The 20,087-nt window shown below is 42.9% G+C and overlaps 1 protein-coding gene across 10 annotated transcripts in view; it reads right to left on the bottom strand.

Annotated features, from left to right (window-relative positions):
* The window catches only part of ATP8A2 (ATPase phospholipid transporting 8A2), a 325,405-nt gene that overhangs the window by 139,352 nt on the left and 165,966 nt on the right, over positions 1 to 20,087 (bottom strand). For all 10 annotated transcript variants that reach the window (XM_083609007.1, XM_083609009.1, XM_083609010.1 and 7 more), the window contains 2 exons: positions 19,480 to 19,663; positions 15,016 to 15,126 (listed from right to left, as the gene is read on the bottom strand). In XM_083609007.1, the coding sequence (XP_083465133.1) occupies positions 15,016 to 15,126; positions 19,480 to 19,663 (295 nt within the window). The remainder of the gene's footprint in view (positions 1 to 15,015; positions 15,127 to 19,479; positions 19,664 to 20,087) is intronic.

Below are 20,087 nucleotides of genomic sequence, written 5' to 3'. Positions count from 1 at the left end.
AGGCTGTAAGCAGGTAAGTTAGACTGCACTTCTATAGACAGAGTGAAGCTGCCTTACAGTTAGGGATGGATGAATACGTCCACTGAGGTTTCTCTCCCCCCCCCCAAAAAAATATTAAATTCGGTCCTTCAACCAGCCACATCAGTTTGTGAGTCCTCATGAAAATTCATCATCATTCTAGTGCAAATTTCTCCTAATACACGATCTTTGGATGCAATTTTGAGTAATATACACATATTTGCAATGCAATCTCCCATAATATATAATGTCATTTTAAATATTCCACAATATTGTGCATTTTTGTATGTTATTTTCACTAATCTATGCGTTCATATACACGCTTTACACTAATATATACATTTCTGTGCATGTCAAAATTCAGAAAAGTGAGCATTTCAAAAGAGGGCCGTGCTTCTGTTTGCTTCTTGTTTCAGAAAGTGTGGATTACGTAGGTTTCCTTTTAAATGGTGAACTGGATTTAAATGGTGAAGTGGATTTCTCTCTCAGCCCTAGAGGAGATATTTGTTCTAATATCTGTCCTGAGAGGCAGAGCCTGCTCCTATCACCTGCTAACCAGAGATGCCATGGATTTAATTTGACCCTCTGCATGCAAAGCTTGTGCTCTACCACTGACTACAGTGCTTCCGCTCCCATTTTCTCTCCTTCCTCCAGACTTTCCAATAACTTGTTGCAGTTTCATTATCAAGGCTACTTTTACTTTAATGCAAACAGCACTATAGGCAATGGAGAGCGAGAGAGTGGAGGGGAGTAAAGAATACTTACAGATAGTTACATCATTTTACAAAGATGAACTGCGTGGTTTTTTTTCTGTGCAAAGCTGGGCTGTGTGAAATAATTAATATTTGCTGGGAATTTAAAACCAAGGAGTGTGTCAATGGAAAAGGAGTTTGCTGCGAGCCATTTTTAAGCAACTGAAAAGGTTCTTGTCAGCGCTGACTGCCAGCGGCAGAAATATTCCTGATTGAGATTGTCTCCCAGTGTTTTGCAATCAGCTCTCTGGAGCCGCGGTTATTACAGGCAAACCAGCCTCTTGAAGGTTACATTGCCAAAATGGAGTTGAGAGCTCTTCTCTTTCCCTTCCATTTCTCGCAGATACACAATCCCATTCTCCATGCAGCAAGCGCTTTATCAGCAAAGTATGCCCGGAAATCTTTCTGAGTCGATTAATAATTAACTTGGAGGCTTCCATCTTTCCCAGGCAATTGTATATGAGGGATTGCACTTGATATATTTCCGGCGGCATTCTTTAAGTTTGCAGGACTCGCAGTTAAAAGAATGTGCCGATTTCTGAAGGCAAACGTAACCTTCTTAGAGGGGAAATCATTGTAATACTAGAAAGGAAATAATTCATCTTGCTTGAGAGTCTAGTGACCACAAATGCCCCATATCCTTTGGTAACATCAGTAACCCCAAGGAACAAGAGATTTATCTCGCCTTAGAGAAGCACATGATGACCAAGCGTGCTTCAACAGATGTGATTTGGGGCAAGTGATACGAGTCCTCTGCACCATTATCTTCTCATCTGCATAATGGCAGAAAATGTACTGTACTACTAATACTAATTAAAACAAACAAACATCTTCCACCTTTAGATCACCAGAAGCCTGACTGTACTTGTGAATGCACATGCCAGAAGTTTTTTTTGGGGGGGGGGGTGAGCATGGAAATGAGTAATAGACCAGATGTGGCGTTTAAGATCATTTAGATCCCTTTCATTTCCAAGACACTGCATGGGGCTTCAAACAAGCTCATGGACAGCAGCCTTTGAAAATGCAGAAGACCCCCCCCCATTTTTAGGAGGGGCTTTCTGCCAAGTAAGTTAGGGTTTTCTTCTGGTTTCTCTCTCTACAGACACACAGACATATATTGAGAGCATGTCACCCATGTGACCCAGGGGCAAAAAACCCAGGAATAAAGAAAGTTGCCTCACAGCAAGTCAAGCCATTGGCCCACCTAGCTCAGCATTGTCTCCACTAACTGGCAAAGGCTCCCAAGGATTTATCATTTATTAGATTTATATATATCGCCCTTTATCAGAAGATCCCAGGGTGGTGTACAACATCATGAACTTTACCCCCATCTTTCAGCCCAGACACTGAGATCCAGCGCTGAGGGCCTTCTGGAGGTTCTCTCATTTTGAGAAGTGAGGTTACAGGGAACCAGACAGAGGGCCTTCTCGGTAGTGGCGCCCGCCCTGTGGAACGTCCTCCCTTCAGATGTGAAGGAAATAAGCAGCTATCTTATCTTTAAAAGACATCTGAAGGCAGCCCTGTTTAGGGAAGTTTTTAATATTTAATGCTGTATTGTTTTTAACACTCGATTGGGAGCCGTCCAGGGTGGCTGGGGAAACTCAGCAAGATGGGTGGGGTATAAATAATAAATTATTATCATTATTATTATTATGGAACAGAATAATAAAAACATAGCACAAAGCATAATAATAGATAGTGTAATAATAAAACAATTGTAGTAACAGCCCACCACACACACATTTAATAGGCCATAGATTATTTAATAGCCGAAAGCCTGGGTAAAGAGGAATATTTTTGCCTGGCGCCTAAAGACATGTAATGATGGTGCCAGGTGAGTCTCTCTGGGGAGGGCATTCCACAGACAGGGAGCCACCACAGCAAAGGCCTGTTCTCGTGTTGCCACCCTCCAAACCTCTTCAGGAGGGAGGGCATAGAGAAGGGCCTCGGATGACAAGTTAAGGGTCCAGGTCGGTTTGTCTGGGGAGAGGCGGTCCTTACGTTTCTGAGGTCCTGAGTTGTGTAAGGCTTTATAGGTCAATACCAGCACTTTGAATTTCAGACATAGTCTCTCCCTGGCCTAACTGGAGATGCTGGAAACTAACCTGGGAGCTTCTACGTGCTAAACAGATGCTCTGCCGCTGAGTTAAAGTCCCTCCCTTAATTTCATCCATGGAAAAGAGCAAGAAAAAGAAATGTCTGGTATCCTCTTCTCTCCCAACAGTTACTCAGCATGAACGGTGAAGAAATATATCAACTGTTGTCACTAACCTATACCTGTGCAAATTGCTGCAGACTGATTCATCTCAAGTCATTTCCCTCTCACAACAGCATTTTAAAGCAGCTGAGAATTACAGAAAGCATCTGACGCTATCCCAGCAGAGACAATAGGCTGGATTCCTGCATGGGGCTTTCATGAGCATGAAGCGTCTCTTCATCTTACGTTTCTTCAAGATGCCAAGGCGCGAAAGGGACTCACTCATTCCTTTCCAACTAAAAATATACACACATGACACATTCCAAGTCACTGACTGCACTGACAATCTGTCATCCTGAAGGCATCCCCCAGCTGTCAGGGAAAGGAGATGGCGAATGTTTCTGAGCACACATAGCAAGAGGGAATATTCCCCAAACCTAAATTTATCAGGGTGGGTGTTGTTTGGTTTCTTGGCTTGCTGCTGTTGTTGCACGTTTTGCTGCAGAGGTTAAAACTTCTTTCCAAGCAAGTATCTGATGATGATAATCGTGGAGGGTAAGGTTATTGATGCAAACCAGCCATGTTGGCTGTGTTCTACCTCCACCATCAGAGACCTCTGAATACAAGTTGCTTGGGGTTCTCAAGTAGGCAGAGCACTCCTGCCATCAGGTCCTACATGTGGGCTTTCCCAAGTGGTTTCCAACCTCCTGACCACTGTGAGAGAAGGATGCTGGACATTTAGATAGGCCTTCTTAAGATAGGCATCTTAAAAAGCAGAAACATCACCTTGCCAACAAAGGTCCGTATAGTTAAAGCTATGGTTTTCCCAGTAGTGATGTATGGAAGTGAGTGCTGGACCATAAAGAAGGCTGATCGCCGAAGAATTGATGTTTTTGAATTACGGTGCTGGAGGAGACTCTTGAGAGTCCCATGGACTGCAAGAAGATCAAACCTCTCCATTCTGAAGGAAATCAGCCCTGAGTGCTCACTGGAAGGACAGATCCTGAAGCTGAGGCTCCAATACTTTGGCCACCTCATGAGAAGAGAAGACTCCCTGGAAAAGACCCTGATGTTGGGAAAGATGGAGGGCACAAGGAGAAGGGGACGACAAAGGATGAGATGGTTGGACAGTGTTCTCAAAGCTAGGAACATGAGTTTGACCAAACTGTGGGAGGCAGTGGAAGACAGGACTGCCTGGCGTGCTCTGGTCCATGGGGTCATGAAGTGTCGGACACAATTAAACAACAACAATTGGCCTGATCAATCAGGGCTCCTCTATGTTTGTATCAAATAGGGAAGTCCTGGGTATTTGCTTAGCCTTCGAATGAGAAGTGCCCAATAGCACACATTGCATGGTGGCATCCATCTGTCTCAAGAGACAATGGTGTGTGCCTCCGGGGATGAAGTCAAGCAGCACTGAAGTGACCTTTCCAGGACGCAAGCCTGGGCAGTGTGAATGTAGGTCCTGGGCTGCCCAGACAAGGCTTCCCTCTCAGCCTCGCTGATGTAGTCCAAGGGAAAGCAGAGCAATACATCTGGCACCAGCTTGGCTTCAGGATTTGCCGGAAAGAGGTGTACAAGGTGCCATCCAACTATCTTAGAGATTCCACTTTGGATTTGTGTAGGGTTTACTCCTTAGCCTTTTCTTCTCTCAAAAATACCCTGCAAGGGAGCGGAGGTTTAGGATGAGAGTTTTCCTTCTCCTAGATAGGCTGCTTTTCCAGGTTGGCGAGCCCCATCTGCCCCTCACGTCCCTCTGGAGCTGTACCTATTTATCTACTTGCATTTTGACATGCTTTCGAACTGCTAGGTTGGCAGGAGCAGGGACCGAGCAACGGTAGCTCACCCCGTCACAGGGATTCGAACCGCCGACCTTCTGATCGGCAAGTCCTAGGTTCTGTGGTTTAACCCACAGCGCCACCCGCGTCCCTTGATTAGTCATATAGCATTCATGTAATAGGCTTCCTAACCCTGGACGCAAGGCATTTAATTTCGCAATCACCAAATTGATGCCCTCCAGATGTTTTGAACCATGTCTCCCATCAGCCCTGGCCAGCATGGCCTTGCTGGCTGGGTCTGACGGCAGCTGTAGTCCAAAATACCTGGAGGGCACTAGGTTGGCAAGGGCTGTTGTAGTCCAACTCCTTCCAGGCACTACTTTCTAGTTCAAAATCTAAAGGAAGTCCACGGATAGCAGGTGTGAGTTCATCGATATTGGCTGTGCACTTAGCATAAGATGCTCAAGGCCAGGCAGACGTTTCCCAGAGCTCGCCCTGTTCTTAACTTCCCTCCCTTACAACTTGCAGCCATTAAGGCGACTGCTACCCAAGAGCAAATTGGGCTGAAGTTGCTACTGCTGTTGTTTCCCCTCCGGGTTGTGAGTTTAAGTTTGGCCTCTTAAGCAGCACTTGACCAGATGATGCGTGCCTTGGCTCCATTAGCACTTGATGCCTTGGCTGTCAAACAGCTTTCAGAAGAGTTGCTTCAGGCAGTGCTGGGGCCATTTGAATTTCACCCACAGGATCTTCTGGCACAGCCATTTGCAGATGGTTGGCAAGGGACCACTGCTAGGGTTAATAAGCCACATCGTTCTGTGCATCTGGCATTAGAGCTCAAGGAAGACCTGGGGGTTAGAAGTGGGGTGGGGGGTGGGAAGAGAGAGCCGTTTCTGGAAGCCAACACTGGGGTATAAGATTACAGCATTCCAGTTGTCTGCAGCCTTTTCGTTGCTTACTGATGTCTAGCCTATCAGTCTCAGGCAAGGGAACAGATGGGTAGAATGGTTAAACTTGCTTTTTAAATAGCAGATTTGGTTCGAGGGCATGAGCTAGCAAAACAAGCAAAGTTTTAGTTTTGTTTTGGTCCGGAAGGCGTAAGTAGCTCCGCCAGCTTCCTTGGACAGACTGATGCAGTCTGCTAAAATAGGGTTGCCATATTGTTGAGCTTTTTTCGCAAAGAAATTGGACATTTTTTAACCTCTTTATGAGGGAAATTGGCTGGCGAAAACAACATGGGCCGCCGTATGTCCGCATTTTCCTGGACATTTCTGCTTCTGGCTGCAGCATTCTGACAACCAGCCGCAGCTCACTTGGACAGAGCTGGGGCAGGGCGAAGTGGTGGTGAGCTCGGGGCCGTGTGAGCACAACATTGGAGCTCCATCCAAATGGCAAATGTGAAAACTTTGCAAAGAGGCTGGGGCACGTCTCCTACTGTGCAGGAGCTGATGTATGGGTGCTCATCAAGAACACCCTGTGCAGTTAACTTATAGCACAGTGTCTACTTCTGAAGTATGTCTCAGTGCTCAGTGGGGCGTACTCCTGGGTAAGTGGGTAATGGTTTCAGCTTAAGACTGGCAGTTGGGGAAAACATGGTTCTTGTGCTTTTAACAGCTGTGGCAAGAAGCTTCTTAGGGAAGGAGCTTCTGGACTGACTATGCCCAGACTGGCCACTGGCTCTTTCTGAGCAGGAAGGCATTTATGCGGGCTTCCTGTCTCACTGCAATGCTGCCTGAGCAACAAACTTGTCCCGGGTTCTAGCATTTCTTGTCTTGCTCTTTGGTAGTGCTTTGTTCCGCAGGCCACACCTTCTGATTTGCCTTCCAATCTCAATTGCTCTTCAACCTCGACAGTTGGCCTGCCTCTGATTCTGCTTCCTGACTACCCTCAAATGCTGATTTCCCTTGTCTCTTGGTTCCTAATTTCTGGCTGTCTCTAGACCACTGCCCATGGCCTAGTCCTGACACAGGGTCTGGGCTTGGCAAAATTATTTTATTTATTATTTCAACAATTTGTAAACTGCTTAATCAGTTGTCTCTCAGCGGTGTATAAGGTAAAGGTAAAGGGACCCCTGACCATTAGGTCCAGTCGTGACCGAGTCTGGGGTTGCTGCGCTTATCTCGCTTTATTGGCCGAGGGAGCCGGCTTACAGCTTCCGAGTCATGTGGCCAGCATGACTAAGCCGCTTCTGGCGAACCAGAGCAGTGCACGGAAACGCCGTTTACCTTCCTGCCGGATAGGTACCTATTTATCTACTTGCACTTTGACGTGCTGTTGAACTGCTAGGTTGGCAGGAGCAGGGACTGAGCAATGGGAGCTCACCCCGTCGCGGGGATTCGAACCGCCAACCTTCTGATCAGCAAGTCCTAGGCTCTGTGGTTTAACCCACAGCGCCACCCGCATCCCTCAGGGGTGTAGAGGAGACTTTAAATGAGTTTAAAATACAACATCAGAAATCAATTAAAAATCCTGCTGGAATAAAAAAAGTTTTCAGTGAGCACTGCAAATTCAACAGAGAGGGGGTCCGCTCTAATCTCATGCAGGAAGGAATTCCACAACATTGGGGATGCAATGCTGAATGCATGGCTACCTGTGGTTAAACACCGTGTATCCGAGCCATGGGGGACACTAACAGTGACTCCTTCGAAGATTTCAGCAACTGAGCAGGAACATAGTCTTAGATGATGCATGCTTACAGCGGGGTATATAAGATCTGGTAGGACCAAGCATTACATATGGTACTTTCACTGTTTCAGTTTAATGAACGCCAGCTGAAGCAAATCAGTCCCTCCTCTGATACAATGCACCAATTAGTCAGACTAGGGATAGCCTGTCACCCTTTGGCAAGTGAAGGCTAGTGAGAGTCATGACTTCGCTCCTAGAGTCTACCTCTCACTGAGCATGTCTGAACCTGCCAAGGACTGTCATCGCCAATGACAACAGTGGAAGGCTGTTTGTTAATACAGACTCACACTCAGATGGATCACTTGGCTTGTTTCTTTGACCAATGAGCATGAAGTTGCATCTCCAAATATACAATAATTAGAACTGGGGAGTGGGGTATGTGTGAAGCACAGATAAAATAAAAATTATGTCAGTCCCCTACAACCCCCCCCCCCAGAAATTTCTACAGGCACATAGAGAATAAATGTCCTTAATGCCAGATAAAATAGATGCCAGCCAATAAAAATAAATGGTAAAATGCCATCACCTTTAGTCAAGCTAGTTTCTTAAGCTGCTCTAAGCTTTCAGGATAGAAGGGGTTAACACAAAAATAATTAAAAATGATTGCATGTTTAAAGAAAATATGTACACAGCTTTTAAACACATTCACAATGTCAGAGCTACAGGCCCCTTTTGCCCATGCACACCTCTCTTCCTAGCATTCAGATGAAGAAAAAATTGGGATTTGTTCTAGCATCTGAGAATGGTAGGGTCTCTCCATCTGCTCTGTTGAAAGATCAGGGCCATCAGGCACCTCCCTCAACTGTCATCTACACCAGCCATTTCATTAGGCAACAAGAGGAAAGGAGAAATGAAACTACAGGCTCTGTTTAAAGATCACCAACTTTTTACTACTCCTCTCCTTGAAATCCATTTTCTTCAGCTGATTACTACAAGAACTCTGTAACCTAGAAACGGTTACTCAAGTTTGTTTCCCGCCCCCCTTCTCCCACTCCATCATTCTTCCTTTTGTGTCATGTCTTTTAGATTGTAGATGACAAAGGGAAAGCAAGCCTTACAAGGAACAGCTGAGGGAGTTGGGTATGTTTAGCCTGGATAAAAGGAGACTGAGAGGAGATATAGCCATCTTAAATATCTAAAGGTTGTCACATGGAAGATGGAGCAAGCTTGTTTTCGCTTGCTCAGAGGGTAGTATCCAAACCAATGGCTTCAAGTTACAAGAAAGGAGATTCCAACTAAACGTAAGGAAGAACTTTCTGATGGCAAGAGCTGTTCGATGGTAGGATAGACTCCCATGAGAAGTGACGGACTCTCCTTCCTTGGAGGTTTTAAAGCAAAGGTTGGAGGATGAGATTTCTGCATTGCATTGATCCCTTCCAACTCCGCAATTCTAGGATTCAATGTGCTGTGCATTTTGCAGTAAATTTTATGCCTGCATTCAAAAACTGGGTTATAGATGCCTTTAATAAATCCCTAAATAAAATAAACATCTCTGGTGGTTAATTAGCAAGACTGGATTGAGGTGCTTAATTATTAGTCTGCATTCAAGTGAATTAGAGTAAGAATTTTAGTGGTAAAAGTCCAGATCTTAAATGTTTGCAGCAGAGTAACTTGCTGCTTAAGTAGGGACGCGGGTGGTGCTGTGGGTTAAACCACAGAGCCTAGGACTTGCCGATCAGAAGGTCAGTGGTTCGAATCCCGGCGACGGGGTGAGCTCCCGTTGCTCGGTCCCTGCTCCTGCCAACCTAGCAGTTTGAAAGCACGTCAAAGTGCAAGTAGATAAATAGGTACTGCTCCGTCAGGAAGGTAAATGGCGTTTCCGTGTGCTGCTCTGGTTCGCCAGAAGCGGCTTAGTCATGCTGGCCACATGACCTGGAAGCTGTACACTGGCTCCCTTGGCCAATAAAGCGAGATGAGCGTCGCAACCCCAGAGTCGGCCACGACTGGACCTAATGGTCACGGTCCTTCTTTAACTTGCTGCTTTAATAGTATAGCTTTTGCATACTACATTGTGCTTTTCCAGCCTGCTATTTGGATGAGACTCTTATAAAAAAGTATTTAAGTATTCTTATTTTTAAATATAAACTGCTCTTTCAACAAAAACGCTATCAACCGTAACCAAAAACAAGACAGACCCTGGGCCCATAGGTTTATACACAACACAATTCCTTTTGGATGATTGGGTCGGAGTCTTCCCGAGATCTGCTCTTTAGCATTAAAGAATATGAAGAAGACCTGCAGAAGGGGCCTGGAAAAGAGTTAAGAGCCTCGGATATAAGATCGCCAGGTTGATGGACTATATGGAATTGACGGAAAGGACTGGCAGAACCCGAAACCAGGGAGAGGAGATGGTGGAAGAAGATTGGAAAATTTAAAGTTTATATATAGAAATACTGTAAAATTAATGAGCGATAGAAAAATGGTGGAATGAAATTTTATGGCCTTAGCAGAAATGTTATAAGGAGTTAAACATATATAAGTATCTTATCTTTAATGGAAAATAAGGTTAAAAATATGTTAAGATATTTATATTATGATAGAAAATAGAGAAGGATGGAAAGGATTTGCTGAAACAATTAATAGAAGTGGAATACAAAAAGGGAGGTGAGAGGAGGTCGAGGAAACAAGGGAATGAAAGATAGATATGGAAAAGGTGTGATGTATGTTTTTAAATGGTTTTTGTTTTGCTTTGTTTAGGGTTAGGGTGGGTTAGGGTTTTGTTTAGTTTAGTTTAATGTGTTTAGTTTAATGTGTTTAGGTTGTGTTTTATATTGTTTATATATTGTACTGTATTGTCTCTTCTCTCGTTTTTTCTCTTTTGTCTTTTTCCTTTTTTTCCTTTTCTGTAATCTTTAAAAGTAATAAATATTATTTAAAAAAAATGAATGATGGGTTTCTGTCCTATGCTTCCCCCTTGATTGCTAATGAACCTGAAAAATTTCCAAGTGTTAAGCTGTGAATGGCTAACCTATGGCACAGGTGCCCTGGCATGGCGACAGCATGTCAATACACATCTAGATACAAGAGCAGCCAGTGTGGTATGGTGGCACTGGCCTCCTGGCAGTGGAGCTGCTGCCCCTTGGACAAGGTGGTAGCGGATCCAGGCAACAGTGAGGTCCAGATGATGTAGGTGGTCTAGTGGAGCTAATCTGGTGCTCTCGCAGTGCACCCAAGATGCCCCAAGTTATAACTAAACAAAAAGCATTCCACAATGGCCTGTTTTTGTTGACAGCTTATCTAAGTTACCCCACTAGGCAAAATTTTCTTCAGACAACTGTGACAACATCTTGGATACCAATCATATTCTTTTTGGTAAAAAACTGAAGGCAGGTAGTACAGTTCAGCTCCCCTCCCCTTCAAATATTTTGAAGCATCTTAAAAATATTTCTTTTTGCGATACTGAAATTGTGGTCTGCGTACACGCTATATCTTTAATGCACACTCACAGCACAGTTCCTCCCCTTCAAAGAATTATGGGCACTGTAGTTTGTTAAGGGTTGCTGGGATGGCCCTAGAATCCACTGCTACTTGTTCCAAGGTTGCAATGATAATGCCATTACATTACACATAAAAGGATTAGTAAATATTTTTTAAATGGGTAGGTCTTGCTCGGTTCAAACCAAAGGTAGAATAACTTTTCAATTAAACCAGTTTTAGAGTCTCAGAGCCTCTGAGCAGCAGCAGATGTTCTAAACCAGCCTTTGCCTCAAAACGGTTTGAACTGCAGCTCCCAGTGCTGGCTAGGGCTGATGGGAGTTGTGGTCCAAAATATCTGGAAGGCCTCTGGTTGGCAAAGGCTGATCTAGTAAAAGGTACCTATTTTTGTGTCTCTTTCTCATAGACTGATATGATTTCCTTTTAACAAGAAGGTTGATTTTGAAACCCTCCCAGCTGTTTTGGCCGCAGTTTGATTCAATACCTCAATATGATACATCAGAATGACAGTTCCCGCACTCTTCCCAGAGTGATCTCTGAGAATGATCAAATATACCCAATTTCTCACTGAGTTTTGATACTTTCATGCTGACAAGGCAGTTTTTAAAAAATATATATTTTGGAATCAAGAAAGAGCTTCTGAATTCAAAACAGAATTACAGGCTAATTGGTCCAATATGCCCCTGAATCCTTTTGGCAGGAGTCTGTCACTTAATTCTCTCTGTCAGACAGTAATTTCATATATGTGGTTTACATTGTAACATTCAAAGGGAAGGAAATTATTTTACAAATGCACTTTGACAATTGTTATGTTAACTAACTGACCACAGGGCCAGAGCATTAAGGAACCCAGAATTCCTAGACACTTACTCCCTGTATTTCATTCAGATAATTATTTCCATTGTGTTAGGTATTTTGCATTCAGAAGCAACTTACGATGCTGCATGAATGATAAAATATAAAGTTATAAATACTAAGATACGATAATCTAAGCCAGGATTCAGGCATTCAAACAGACTTCCACATGGAATGGCCCTGAGGTAGAGATGCGAGGGGATTCAAACCAGTTTGAATTTAAAGCAAAATCTATCAAATCTGCAGTTTCTGAAACAACACGAGAAGTGGAACGCACCCATGCATTGGAATTCACACTGTTCTGAATTTTGCGATGCGGTTTTCCAGCCAACCAAAGTTTATAAAAATGTGTATATTGGGGGAAGGTGTGCATAAAAGTGAGTATTGGTGAAAATAACATACAAAGATTGCATTATATTAGAAGAAATTACTTGCAAAAAATGTGCACTTTAGTCAAAACAACATAGAAAATGTTTTTACAGGTGAAATTTGCAGTACAGTGCTGAATTATTTTCATGAGGATTTTATTGCGAAACATTTGCAAATTGCTGAAGAAATGCGAAGACTGGAAAAAAGAAACTGAAAAATTGACAGGTCTTTCCATCCCTACTCTGGTGCCACAGCTCCATAGAATAAGTTATTAAGAGTTGGGTGCTCTGTGTCAGAGATGGGTAACCTGTTGGACTCCAACTCCCACCAACCCCAGGTAACATGGGCAACAGTCAGGGATGATGTACTCCAGAAACATCTGGAGGGCCACAGGTCCCTGCTCTATGTCAACCCTCAAATGTGCAGAAGCCACACTTGTCCTTCCCCCCCTTTTTGAGGAGAAATTGAGCAAGCAGGAAAAAGGATGGAGCACCCAGTTCATATATTACTTCCTTCACATGGCTGGTCCAGCATTGTCCCTTCCCAGGGAACTTGTGATGATATACACAACCCTTCTTTCAACTAAAAAAAATATCAAAATCACAGCACTGAAAACGTTTGCTATATGCACTGGTATGTGTGGATATGCAATCAATTGGGCGCTCACAGAATTTGGGGATTTATCTAAGAAACCCTATTTGTAATTCAATTTGTAATTGAAGGCTGAGGCATCACAAATTGTGTCATGTGAAGCATGTATTTTTTTGGAGAAATGAAATGTAAGAAAAGGTATTTGTTTGATCGTTCCCAGTTGAACATTCACAAAATCTTACGTAGTTCTTGAGGCAAAAGCTTTCAATAAAGATGGACCCCTCTCTAATGATCCACTGTGCAGAATACATTACAGCAAGGCAACGGAAACTTGCATGGATTTATTCTGGTGACTGATTCTTTGGCAACTCTTGGGATTAACATACTAAATTAGGAATCCAAAAACAAGTCAATCATGGATTAAAGTCGTGGAAGGGGCAACCCTTGAGCAATTCAGATATAATTTTCCTTACACAACAGGGGGTTGAAATATAGAATAAACTGTCACCAGCAGCAATAGAAATTAGAGGTTGTTAAGACGGCTGAAGAGACATCTGGATACATTTTCAAAGAGAGGCCAAAAATGTGTATCAGAGTTGACTACCACTTGGATGTCTTTGGATTACAATGACATTCAATTGCATAAACCACATTTCATAGCAAGATTTCCCTTTCTTCCTAAAAACGGAAGTAACGATAACTTGACAAGTCATTTAAATGATCTAACTTAGGCTCTTCATCATGGAGCATGATTTTCCCCTGAATCTACATGCTTCACAAACCGAGGCCTAGATTGTGCAGAAGCTTTCTTCTCTGGCTTACCCTAAGCCAGCGTTTCCCAAACTTGGGTCTCCAGCTGGTTTTGGACTACAACTCCCATCATCCCTACCTAGCAGGACCAGTGGTCAGAGATGATGGGAACTGTAGTTCAAAAGCAGCGGAGACCCAAGTTTGGGAAACACTGGCTTAGAGTAACACATGAACAAGACCTATGTATCTTTGCCTCACCAAAGCAATGCATTCAATGAATGCCAGAATAAATGAAACCTGACAAAAAGGGAGCATCCCTCGGTTCTGTTCCTGACTTGTTAATTATACAGAGCTTGCAGTCCGGAGCCATTAAAATCAGTGAGCATTTTACTATTGATTTCAAACAGGATATGCATTGCTTCCAGAGCTCCCCTCTCAAGGGAAAGAGTTTTCCTTCTAATGCTACAGGGATTTATATGACATCTGCAAAGTCACCAGAATCAAGGAACAATGTTTTATGTGTATCAACAGTTAGTAAACAGTCAGTAAATGAATAAAATCAGAGCCTAACATAATAACCAAAAAGGACAATGGAAACTTTAAAACACAGTTGAAAATGCGTACTGTAAACTCAATAAAAATGCAGTTCTAGCGAAAAGTTATTATGAGCTGCTACCAGTTTGCATTCTAGAGAAAGCATTTACATTTTTTGATGGGTTGAGAAATAAGTTGAAATATGACTCTGGAGATCTCAGGAGGGGGAGGGGCCAGAGGGCACTGTTTTTTTTGTCAGACATTTCCTCATTGTTTACTTAACCCAAACTTGTTCCCCTTCTAAAAGTAGCCCTCTGCAACTTTTCAGTCTGGCTATCCTCAAGCTTCATCATTTAGAACAATCTCCTCCTTTACTAAGAGGAACAAAAAAAAAGGCAGGATGGTGACCTCAAAAATGGCATTCCAGTGTGCTTCAGTTACATGGTGCTGATTAGAACTATTCTTCAAGAAACCTCATTAAAACTCCATTGAAGTTAAGCAGAAGAGTGAGGGATGCTTCACCTGTGGCCCAGGTAAGTAGGCTGTCTACATGGTAGAGCAAACCTGAGGTACATACGTCTCCTCCTCTTCACATCCTGGCAATTTTATGCTTGCATTGCTGTTTAACTTTGAAATATAGCAGTACAAAAATATATTTAGCAACAAGATTGTAAATAATAATCAAAGTGGATGTTTTTGTGTTTACGTGATACTTGATTCAAACCTTTATATGGATATTTAGTTGTGAATTGTATTTTGGAGTTTCATCTTTTCTGTGCCTCACTTTGGAACTTCCTTCGGCTGTGGGATGCGATGAATGTATGCAAGGTTATGCGAAGAGAGAATCTGCTCATACCTGAGCCTTGTGGGGACAGGCTCACACAAGCAGCTTACTACACATAGTAGTAATACCACCCAGGTGGTTGATTTATAATCTATGAAAGGTACAGGTATATATGAGGCACATCACATAATGTTTAACTGTAATTTTCAAGTTACTATAATCAAATAACAGGGCAGGTGGAGGAAGATGAATACTCCTGGTTGTACTCACCTCTATAATATACAGCACCACGTTCTTATAAAAGCAGTACAATATGCATTTTGTTACTCGATTGTAACTCCAGGCTCCGTGGACAAGTAACAGCTTCTCCAAGTAGGAAAACTGGAGAAAGAAAAACGGCCAACAATGAAACTACACTGTAGAGACAAGCAAGCTAGACTCTACACATAAGGTGAAAGCCATTGACATTATCTATTGCTAGACCAGCCTTTGTTACACATTATCCAGTTCTGCACAAGTCTTACGTGGTGGGAGATACACAATGCAAGCCTCCATTTATGGTGAATCCATGCAACTCACTTTCCATCGCTGTATGACTTCCAAGAAGTCTTTGGATTAGTCAGAGCAGGGCTGTGTGCCCAGAATTAAAGCATAACTGGTGCAAACCTATATATGTTTATTCAGAAGTTTGTCCTATGGTGTTCAGTGGGGTTTATTCCCAGGCAAGTGTGTATAGGATGACAACCCCAGTCATCGTGGCCTATGAGACTTGGTAGACCAAGAAAAAGAGGGCAGTGCCAGATACTAAAGAAAAAGAGGCAAGTCTCAAAACGGTACTGAAAAATGTAGGGAGCTTTAATAAAATACTAATGAGATCCCCAGAGAGATGTTGTTTTACTAGAATAACTCAAAAAAATGAATTCTTGTGCCTCTGAGGATTGTTTCCACTGAAACACATTGGGCAAATTGCTTTTTTGTTGATGTTCCCTACATTTTTCAGAACCATTTTGAATTTTACTTCTTTCTTTGCTTTATGAAAATTGGCTACCAGCTTTATCACAACATCTTCCAAGAATCTTAGGCTGGTATACAGCATCCCCCCCCCCCTAAATAGCCCTCAAAACATCCCTTAATATGGGTTAACTTATCATGACTTTCCCAGGGCAACTGAGAGTGATTGATGGGTGAGCAGGGTTTTGAACCCAGCCTCCCCAATGCAAATCAAGCACACTAACTCAGCCTCTGTGGTGACCTCCAGATGTTTCGGACGTCAGTTCCCATCTGATGGGAGTTTTAGTCCAAAATGTCTGTAGGGCACCAGCTTGGTGAATGCTACTCTATCGACTACACTACTTTGGCTCTCAAGGCACTTTCCTCAATCTATAGCAAAAATGTAGGAACAAAAACTCTTCTGAAGCCTCAGGTATTCTACAATTGATCTTTTAACATGTTTGAGAGTCTAGTATCAAGACTGGAGAACACACACACACACACACATAAGCCTGGACTCTGGTGGAACTGAGAGAATGTGAGATCCAAAATGGGGAAGGAGCAAGGATTTCTATTTCCCACAAATGAATACGGTGCAGACTTCATTTGGTTTTGATGGTCTCTAAATACTCATCAGAAAGCAATCCCTCATCCAACTCCTGACACCCCACTGCCATGATATCATGGCAGTAATGCTCCATTTGCATGTTGAATATACATACATATTTGCTTTCTCATATAGGCATATGTGAAATGCATATGTTAGGGATGGGAGAGAAATCTGTACTTCTCAAACCTATACATGAACCAAACCATAGCTATGGGAAAGGAGGGTGGATCAGTGGTAGAGCATCAACTTTGAATTCAGCAGGTCCCAGGTTCAATCCTTGGGAACTCCATGTAGGGCTATGAACCCGTTTGAAACCCTGGAGAGCCACTGTCATTCAAGGTGGACAGTACCAGTGGTCTGACTTGGGATAAAGCATCTTCAAAAATTCAAGCTTCTCCAATTAAAAAATTGCATGCAAAACCCTGTACATTAGGGGGGAAGCGTGTGCACACACACAAATCTGTACACAAGTGAAAATACCGCACGAAAATTCGTATGGGAAATTTGCTTAGAAAAAAATGCATATAAAGGACAAAATTTTATACAAAAGCAAGCACATTAGGGGAGGAATTTTCATGCAGACTTCTAAAAGAAAAACTGCACAGAAATGATGCAAACGAAACTTCCAAGACTGAGAAAATGAGAAAAAATGAAATTGACAGACTTGTCCATCCCTAGTGTGTGTGCATGAAAGAGTAGCGTGGGATTGAGCCCTGAATCAGACCGGTGGTGCTTGTCACCTTGTAGGATCAATCACATGGCAGTTGGAACCGCAAGGTGGCGGCCAGCCAGGGCTTGCCTCAGGCATTGGAGAGACTGCCAGCACTCATTATCTCAATGAAATGAAGGATGTGAAATGGAGGGAAAGCAATATAATCCAGTCTTCTTCAGGAAACATGAGGCCAATATTCATTTAATAAGGTTCTCTATTAGCGGCTGAATCACTGAAGTGATCCCTTCTTGAGAATAATAGATTCCTCTTTTGGATAGCAATAAAATCTGCATCCAATTTCTGCACTGCCTCAAGAAATTCTAGTCACTATAAACAAGCTGGTGGAGCATTTCCACAACTTGGAAGGCAAGAGATGTTTTCAAAAGATGTACTCTGTTGTTTTTCAACCCAAGGAGCATATTTCTCTGTGGCCTCAGGTCACGTTTCCCTTGTATTTGTTTTATTTATTACATTTCTCAGTCGCTTTATCTTGTCCAGGCAACCCAAAGCAAATTACAACCAAGAAATAGACAGTAAACCCCCTACACAGATGCATTAAAACCAAGAGGGAAGAGAAATACATCAAAAGTACCACACCCACTGCTGCGTTTTCCATCGGCTAATTATTGAATGAGAATAAGAGTCGCCCTTCAGTGTTAAACCTCCATGTTTCCACTATAGTCGCTACTGCAGAGAACTGCAACAACAGGAAACATGATGCCAGGATTAGAGTGAAAGTGGGAGATTTCAAAAGACAAATTGACCTTGATGGGAATGCTGAATCCTGCTGTTGCAGTTCTCTGCAGTAACAACCATAGTAGAAGCATGGAGGTTTTAACAGTGAAGGGTGACTCTTATTTTCAGAGCAAGTCACTTGCACGTGGATGTGCAGGTTTGGGAAAACAGGGGGCAAGCCAGTGGCTCCTGCATACCTCCCCAAGGAATGCAGAAAGACCACATTTTAAAACAACAACTACTATCATTATTATTATATTAATATCCCACCCTTCCTCCTGAAGTCCAGGGTAGCGAATACACTCCACCAACCCTTCTCCAAACCAAAATGCTGTTTAGAATGTCACAAAGAAGCAAGGCTCTCAGATCAACGAAGGGTGGTATAAAATGATTCAGGAGCATGCACTGGCATGCTGCTCATTTGTCTCAAGTCACGATTAATGGGCTTACTCTGAAGTGTGAATGGGACTCCTGAGTGAGAATCAGACTCAGAGCAATGGTAAGCATTGACACCAGTTGGAACTATTCAATCTGGGGTTCCTGTGCTGCGTATCATCTGCTTAAAGGAAAAGAATATCTGTTTCTCTTCAGCAGATAAGGGGTGCCTCCAGGCTGTCAGTATTTTGTGGGAGTGTCTGAATAACATGCCAGAACTTTAGGTTTGCGCATTTAAAGTAGATTAAAGCACTCTGTCACCCTAATGCAACAAGCCCGCTTCAAAAAAGAGAAACCAAACAGGCTTTGTGCAGTTTGGAAAGTGACAGGGAGATGCATTGAAACACTTCCACCCCGCAAGGAAACCGGGTTGAATGCAGGAAGAATCCAAATTGTTATGTACCTGCCCCGCAAACAAATAAGAACAAATGCTCAGTAAAGGCTGTATATAATATTACCTCCACATAAGCTTTGTGAAGCAATTCAGAATGAATGCTCAACAAACAGGTCATCTGGAGGTGGTCAGGATATTAAAATCAATAAAGCTAAGCCTCTAAGACGGTTGGCACGATAAGTATGTTTGAACACTGCAGATATTACAGCGATACATTAAGGTATCACTTTATTAGGTTCTTTTTAATAAATAGATAACCCTTTTCTACATTTTAAATTTTTGTCCTTTAAGGAAAATGCAGTCAAAGTTTAGAGAACATTTGAATCATTGATGCGACCCTCTTCCAAAAGACAAATTTCACCCATCGCTGACTGCTCTCTCCTGATCCCTATGGGCCGCAACTGAAGAACTAGAATAGAAATCATAAGCTATCCTTCATAGTTTTCTCCTGAAGTCACTGAAAAGAAAAACGAGAGCACCATTTACTATTGCCGAACAGGAATATACTCCACCAACAGGTGTCCAAGTCAAGAGGAAGAATATATATACATATATATCATTAGCAGAGCTTCAACAGCTGTAATGACTATCTTCTCTCTGCCCAATTACTGGAGTCTGAAGTACAGTGGCAAGTAGAGAGAAACCTAAGCCTTCGGGAGAAGACGGCTCATGGCCCGGCACCATGGAAAAGGATCCTAAGCACTTGTGAGATATCTGCTTTAAGGCTGCAGCCTCAGACGGAAAAGAGAGAGGAAAATCTGCTTGGCCTCTAGGTCAGCAATGAGGTGTTCATCCTGCTCCTGCAGCCAATGCTTATTTCAACAGGATATGACAGCTGCTCGCTTGCGGGACTCTAACCTGGGCTATCGCGTAATCGGAGGAGTTGGTCGCCTGCATGCCTTCGTTGCCGCTGATCCCCACTCCAACGTGAGCCGTCTGGATCATCCCCACGTCATTGGCACCATCCCCAATGGCCAGAGTGATGGCATTCACATGCTTCTTTACCATGTCTACTATTTCAGACTTCTGCAGAGGAGACACCCTAGGAAGGAGAAGAGAAAACGCTGGTCAATTCCCCCCATGCTAAGCTATATGTATGGCTTTCCAGAGGGACAGCTGTAATCTAGATTTAGACATATAAAAAGGGCAGTAACTGGAACGTTTCCTGATCCAACACATCAAGTTTATAGAGTGGATGCCAAATCCTCCTTCCCCTCAAATGCATATAGAAATAAAGCACTGTATTCTTATTTATCTGTAAATAAGTAACATGAGCACAGGTCACAAACGTGAATGCTTAGTAGCTTTTTAAGAACTATGAAAATGGCTTTGTATACATGAATGTAATATGCATCAGAAACACCAGACTGGGGAAAAAATTCGGTAACTGAAAAATGTTTATTTTTAATCGTCACACACAACTAAGTTCAATTTCCCCAGTTGCTTCAATGAGAGGTCTTGAACTG

The sequence above is a fragment of the Podarcis filfolensis genome (assembly GCF_964270895.1).
Source record: "Podarcis filfolensis genome assembly, chromosome: 4".
Taxonomy (NCBI): Eukaryota; Metazoa; Chordata; class Lepidosauria; order Squamata; family Lacertidae; genus Podarcis; species Podarcis filfolensis.
Note: the sequence above shows the minus strand (reverse complement) of the source record. Positions and strands in the feature narration are given on the sequence as shown.